The 6,980-nt window shown below is 33.3% G+C and overlaps 1 protein-coding gene across 1 annotated transcript; it reads right to left on the bottom strand.

The window, feature by feature from the left end:
- Positions 1–2,090: 2,090 nt before the first annotated feature.
- On the bottom strand, positions 2,091–5,306 carry LOC104092431 (heat stress transcription factor B-4b-like). The gene is made up of 2 exons (XM_070188603.1): positions 5,002–5,306; positions 2,091–2,680 (listed from the first exon to the last, which is right to left on the bottom strand). Exons 1-2 carry the CDS (start codon positions 5,239–5,241, stop codon positions 2,153–2,155), a joined length of 768 nt encoding a protein of 255 aa, XP_070044704.1. The 5' UTR covers positions 5,242–5,306; the 3' UTR covers positions 2,091–2,152.
- Positions 5,307–6,980: the final 1,674 nt, after the last annotated feature.

The raw sequence follows: 6,980 nt of genomic DNA, 5'->3' as shown, positions 1-6,980 counted from the left end.
TGATTTAAACAGACAATAAAACCTATGAGATTTCTATCCTTTAATATCTTTATCTAACAATTCACAATATATTCATATAGATATCAATTAATATAAATAAATTAAAGAATACAATTTACACAAGTAAGGCATGCTTTGAGTCCTAAACTACCCGGACTTTAGCATTAATAGTAGCTACGCACGGACTCTCGTCACCTCGTGCGTACGTAGCCCCCACAATTAGCAATAATTATTTAATTTTTAATCTCCTATGAGGTAATTTCCCCCTCACAAGATTAGATAAGAGACTTACCTCGTCTTGCTCCAATTTAATCCACTATAAGGCCTTTTCCACGATTATCCAACTCCGTCTAGCTCGAATCTAGCCAAAATAATTCGATACAATCACTAAATATTATAGGAATCAATTCTATAAGGAAATACTATATTTTTGATAAAAATCCCGAAATTAATTAAAAATTTACCCGCGGGGCCCACATCTCTGAATCCGACGAAAGTTACGAAATCCGACAATCCATTCAATTACGAGTCCAACCATACCAGTTTCACTCAAATCCGACTCCGAATCGATACCGAAATCTCAAAATTTTATTTCTATGAGATTTCTAAACTTTTTCAAATTTCAAATCTCAAAACACTAATTAAATTGTGAAAACAATGATATACTTGTATATGTAGACCAAATTCGAGTTAGAATCACTTACCCCAATGTTTTTTCCTTAAAAATATGCCAAAAGTCGTCTCTGCTCAAGCTCAAGTTCGCCAATAATGGCATATGGGACGAATATCCTCTGTTTTTATAACTTACAGCTCTGCCCAGTTCGATCAAGGAGCTCGATCATGGGAGCTCGATCTCGGGAGCTCGATCTCAGGGAGCTCGGTCTCAGGGAGTTCGATCAATGAGCTCGGTCTCAGGGAGTTCGATCAAGGAGCTCGATCTCAAGGACATGGTCATGGCCTCGATCAGAGTATCGAGGTTGGGCCTTCGATCATAGCCTCAAGCATTGCATCGAGCTTGAGCCTTCGATCAGGGCATCGAGCATGGGTCTCGATCCTAGCCCTCGAGCCTTACCTTCAATCATGCCCTCGAGCCTTGCCTTCGATCGAGGCTTCGATACTGAGCCTCGTCCCTGGCTTCGACTCAGGCCTCGATCGTGGGCTCGATATCTGGGGCTCGATCTGAGGCTCGATCTGAAGCTCGATCATAGCCCAAAATATGTAGCAGAAGAGAAAATTGCAGCAACTTTTTAGGTCCAACTTTTGATCCGTTAATCATCCGAAACTCACCCGAGGCCCTCGGGACCTCAACCAAATATACCAATAAGTCCTAAAATATCATACGAACTTATTCGAACCTCTAAATCACATCAAACAACGCTAAAACCATGAATCATACCCCAATTCAAGCTTAATGAAACTAAGAGTTTTCAACTTCTACATTCTATGTCGGAACTTATCAAATCAACTCCGATTGACCTCAAATTTTACACACAAGTCATAAATTACATAACGGAGCTATAAAAATTTTCAGAACTGAATTCCGACTCCGGTATCAAAAAGTCAACTCCCCGGTCAAACTTTCAAACTTTAAATTCCTATTTTAGCCATTTCAAGCCTAATTTCATTACGAACTTCCAAATAAAATTTCGATCATGCTCCTAAATCCAAAATCACCATATGAAGCTGTTAGAATCATCAAAATTCTATTACGGGGTCATTTTCTAAAAATGTTGACCGAAGTCAAACTTAGCACATTGAAGATTCAGTATCAGAACTTAATTTGAAGTACAAAAGAATAAAGCAAGGGAGAAGATAATTAGGATTTAGGAGCATTAAGCAATTGATGTGGAAGTAAAGAAACTAACTAATAAGTTAATTAAAGGAAAATCAACATATAGTTGAAAAGATTTGGTGAAGCAGAGCCTTGGAGCAACGATAAATTATTTTTGTGTTACATATAGGTCATAGGTTCGACCTGCGGAAGCAGCCACTAATGCTTGCATTAGGGTAAACTGTCTATATCACACTTTTGGAGTACAGTCTTTCCTCGAATTCTGCCTGAACACGAAATACTTTGTGCACTCGGCAACTAATTTGATCTAATAAGCTAAGTTCTATCTACACTATTGCTCCATAAAAAAATATTCACTAATCAACATTCTAATACTTCTTGATCAATCATTTGATGGTGCAATCTCTTCTTCCCACATAAACTCACTCCAAACAACTTTACACTACTACTCTTTAGCTCTTCATCTTCAATATTTACTTGTTGATCACATCGATGATCGTTAACTCTTAGATTCAGACCTCCATTAAGTGAAAACAAACGAGACTTCTGATCGACGGGTTTGACGTGATTCTGAATGAAATAAATAATGGCGTTGTAGAGATTCTTCATGTGAGCGAGTTCAAATAATAGTAAATTGTTTCTCTTCCTCAGCCTTTGATTGTCTTGTGTGAGTGTTAACAAAAGGATATCATTATTATTAGGGTTATTTTGTGTTTCTGGCTGATAGAATATGGTTTTTGTGATATTTTCATGGTAGGGTTTCAAATGGTGTAATTGTTGTTGAGGTGTAGTCTTTCTTCTTTGGATCTCACAAAGTAATTGTTTTTGTCCTTTTTTGAAATTTTCATTTGCATACTCCCATCTATCTGGAACTATCTTCTTAAATCCCTGAAAAATAAAAACAAGGAATGAAAAATAGAAATTTGATACTCCATAATAAGGCAAGGGTTTTAGATATAAAGTGTACATTTCTAAAATTATGGGTTTTTATTTTTATTTTTCACCTAGTGTCCCTTACCTGGTTTGGAGTCCAATAATTTGAGTTCGGGCCGTGTAAGGACCGTTAAAGGAGAAAATGCTCCATATAAAAAATATATATTCTCAAGGCTTAATTCGAAACCTTTTGATAAAAGATAAAGAGAACCTATAAGTTCCACCATAATCTTTAGGGGCATAAGTTGGCTTATTAAGTAATCGTTTGTCCATAAAAAAAATTTCTTTTTTCGTTTTATTTTTTAAAAATATGTTTGTCTGTGAAATTTTGCAAGTTTTTGAAAAAAATCGAAAATGAGTTTTTCAAAAATCACTTTTTCAAAAATTTTAATTTTTTTTCATCACTCACAAACTGCAACGTTTTTTCAAGTGAAATACATATTCAAATATAATTTCAAATTTTAAATACTATTTTTTAACTTACCTACAAATACTACTTTTTTCCATAATTATAATAATTTTTATGTCCAAACGCCTACTAAAAAAGTTACTCCAGCCAAAAGGTGTTTCTTTTCCCCTTGATATTTGTAGACCAAAGAAAATGATCCATGAAACGAGTTTATGCATTAAATGACGTAAAAAAATATATAATCACATTATTATAAAGTAACTCTAAAAGAATGTTCGTGATAAATATTAATTAAATGATAATCAAATAAAAAACGATAATAATTATACTTATAGTGTAAACTCTTTCTACTATTAGCAATGGTAAAGCTACAACCTATCAAGGGTAGTCAATTGACAACCCTTGGTCGAAAAATTATATTGCGTATGTAAGTAAAATTTTAGGTTTTAGAGGTATATAACATATATTGAACACCCTTTATCGGAGAATATTTTTTACTTTTTTAAAGTTTGAACACCCTTACCAACAAAGTTGTGGTAGAGTGGTAAGTACTCTTTTATCCTTAACCAGAGGTCTAGGGTTCGAGTCTCTGGGTATAGAGTCGTCTTTGTTAGGGAGCGTTTTACCCCCCAATATGGGACTTCCAGCGCGAATTCGAATTTAGTCGGACCCCAATGTAGGTATCGGACACCGGATGGGAAACTAGAAAACCAAAATATCCAATCTTGGATAATGGAGTTGATTTTGGCTCTACCTTTTTTTTTTTTTTTTAATTTGGGATTCTTAGCTACATTTTTATAATATGGTCTAAGTTTCACCTATTCTTTGAACAAATTAACAGTGTTCATCTAAAGTCAAGTAACACAAAGCAAAAGATAGATTTTTTTCTAAGGTCAAGTAACACAAAGCAAAAAATAAAATTCTTCTCTAGTCTAATTTAAAATGATCAACCATTATTTTCTCCAACTCTCTAAGCTCGTCGTTCAATGAGAAATTCAAAGAAGATTAAAAAAGAAAATATTCCTCATATAAATACCCTTTCAATAGGTAGACATATCTAGAGAGGATTCTACGCGCTCAACTATAGCAACAACAAACCCACAATAACAATAAACTTAGCGAGTGGGAGGACAGAGAGACTGTTTCTAACCTAAACCTAAAATTTCAAAAGGTATATATTATGAGATCACATTTATGTTGGATACACTGATTTTGAATCCTAAATTCGTCTCTCCTAACGGGGATAGAGAAGATTTATTTTATTTTTTGAGTTCCCAAATTTGAGTTCACTCTCACTGTTAATCTACACACTCTCATCAAATGTTTCATATATCTCCTTCAATCAACACTTAATATATAGTAAGTCAAAGAAGATGGGGAAAAACAAAGAACTCCATTTAATTTTTTGGTAAGGTTGAGAGAGCACAAAACAATAACAATAACAACAACGACGACAACGACGACGACGACGACGACAACCATAACAACAACAACAACAACAACAACAACAACAACAACAATCAGAGGCGGAACCAGGATTTCAGCTTTATGGGTTCTAAATTTTGGAATAACGACGTCAAATACTAACAACTGGATTCTAAATTTAATATTTGTCCATTTATAATGAATTTCTTAACATAAATATACAATTTGAGCAAAAGCTACTGGGTTCGTCCAAACCCGTAGTCGGGCTTCTAGCTCCACCCCGACAACAACAACATACCCAGTGTAATCCCATAAGTGGGGTCAGGAATAGTAAAGTGTACACAAACTTTACTCCTAAATAGAGAGATTATTTCCGATAGACTTACTGTTCAAAAAAGTTTAAGAGATCACAAAAGACCCCAAAAAAGAAAAAAATACTTACATAAGTATTGAGCTGCCTAACGAAGCTGGAGAAATTGTTGTGTTTAAAGTAGTTGGGAAGAAGATCCTTAGCAAACTGAGGAGGTTTCCAAACAACAAAAGTAGTGTCATTTTCACCCCATGAAACAATGTGATTACTACTTTGATCATCTACTAATTGGTATGTTTTTGTCAAGAATGGTGCAGCCATTATTGCCCTTTGACAATCTTGGACTGTGAAAATCATCTCTGAAGAAGACATTAAGGATAAACTATTTAATTAAGAAAGAAATTTGTTTTTTAAGGAAGAAAAAGAATGTCTCCTATCCCTTCTTAGTGTGTGCTTATGTTGTAGTTGCATGTGCACATGTGAGTATTTATAGGGTAAAATTATTTTACCGCACTCCATATTTACATCAATTTAATAAATACAGTACGATACATATTTTCACACATATTCTTAATTAATATGCATTCTCACCTTAATTTATGACTCAACCATGTAAATTAGTATGATAAGCTTTTACCGTGTTTAGATTGGCATTGTAATTTATGTCTATGTTATCAGTATTTTGTTAAAGTATGTCATATATAATTTTTTTTAAATCAAATTAGGCATTACATAAAGTTATCTATTGTTGGAGATCATTGATATAATTTGAAGATTTAAAAAAATTATACAGCGTGTTAGATTGTTAGTGGTGGCGGAGCCACATGCACTCAAGGGGTGTCCCCTTTGTCGGAAAATTAACCGTGGAGCTACGTATTTTAAAAAATAATATGTATATATACTATGTATTGACACTCTTTAACTTCTTGGTGAGTTTATTTTTTTATATTTTCATCCCCCTCCTCCCCCCCCCCTAATGAAATCCTGGCTCCGCCACTGACTGTCAGTAGACAGAAAATAAACTTTTGTTTAATTTGTCTTCAAGTTGGGAATTACCGGCTTGTTTGGATGGTTGTTAAGTATCGTTTCATAATATATCGTATAGTATTGTATTGTAATATACTATATCATTTTGATGTATATAATATTTTTATTTTTTGTCGTCGTTTCATGAAATCATGCACTAACAATATTAAGAATAAAGTTGCAATATTATAAAAAAAAAAATTAAGGTACGATGTAGAATTATTATATTAAAAAGTAGGGTAAAAGATAAAATAGGATTATTTAACAATAAGGAAGGGCAAGATGAGAGGAAAAAAATAAGGTAACGACACGACCACACCAAATTGATCGTTCCATAAAGTGGCCGCACTTTTCGCCGTTATGTAACAATAGATTTAACTATACGATACAATAAATAACAATCAACACAAATATTATATTTAAAATAATAATACGATACAACACAACATGTAACAATCATCCAAACAAGAGAACAAAATGTGTCTCTCATTCCTCTTGTGAATGAGTGTGTATGTTGTTAGAGGCGGATTCCGGATTTAAACTCTATGAGTTCAATTTTTAAGATTTTAACATTGAACCCATTATATTTTTAAAATTATGGATTCATATCTACTATTTTTATAATTTTAACATATTTTTATATATAAACTTTTACTCCACGTCAAAAATTATGATTTCAATTAAACCCTTCGTTATAACACTACATCAGACCCTGTATGTTGTGGTTGCATGTGCATATGTTAACATGTTACAACTTACAATAAGTTAGTCTGCTTTAGTTTTTAGGTAAATGATTTCACTTATTTTAGGTAAAAAAAAAAATACACTACTAACCTAGAAGCAAGTTCTTTGCCACTTGAAATTAGTCACTACATAAGTCACTCTTTACACGTTTCTAATGTTTATAACATCAAGAAAGGCATATGAACCTTGTCAGTATTATATTTATGTCGCTTTAGATTTGGTATATAATGAGATCCAATAAATGAACTAACTATTTAAACAATATTTTTTCCATTTTGCCTTTTGGATTGAGTAACATGTAGTGCACCCTCAGTTTTTGTTGTATATAATAAGTTATTTTT

The sequence above is a fragment of the Nicotiana tomentosiformis genome, chromosome 11, assembly GCF_000390325.3.
Source record: "Nicotiana tomentosiformis chromosome 11, ASM39032v3, whole genome shotgun sequence".
Classification (NCBI taxonomy): Eukaryota; Viridiplantae; Streptophyta; class Magnoliopsida; order Solanales; family Solanaceae; genus Nicotiana; species Nicotiana tomentosiformis.
Note: the sequence above shows the minus strand (reverse complement) of the source record. Positions and strands in the feature narration are given on the sequence as shown.

Coding starts and splice junctions, on each gene's coding strand:
- LOC104092431 (XM_070188603.1), bottom strand. CDS start 5,241: ATGTCTTCTTCAGAGATGATTTTCACAGTCCAAGATTGTCAAAGGGCA. Junction 2,681..5,001: donor TTAGGCAGCTCAATACTTAT/GTAAGTATTTTT, acceptor TTTATTTTTCAG/GGATTTAAGAAGATAGTTCC.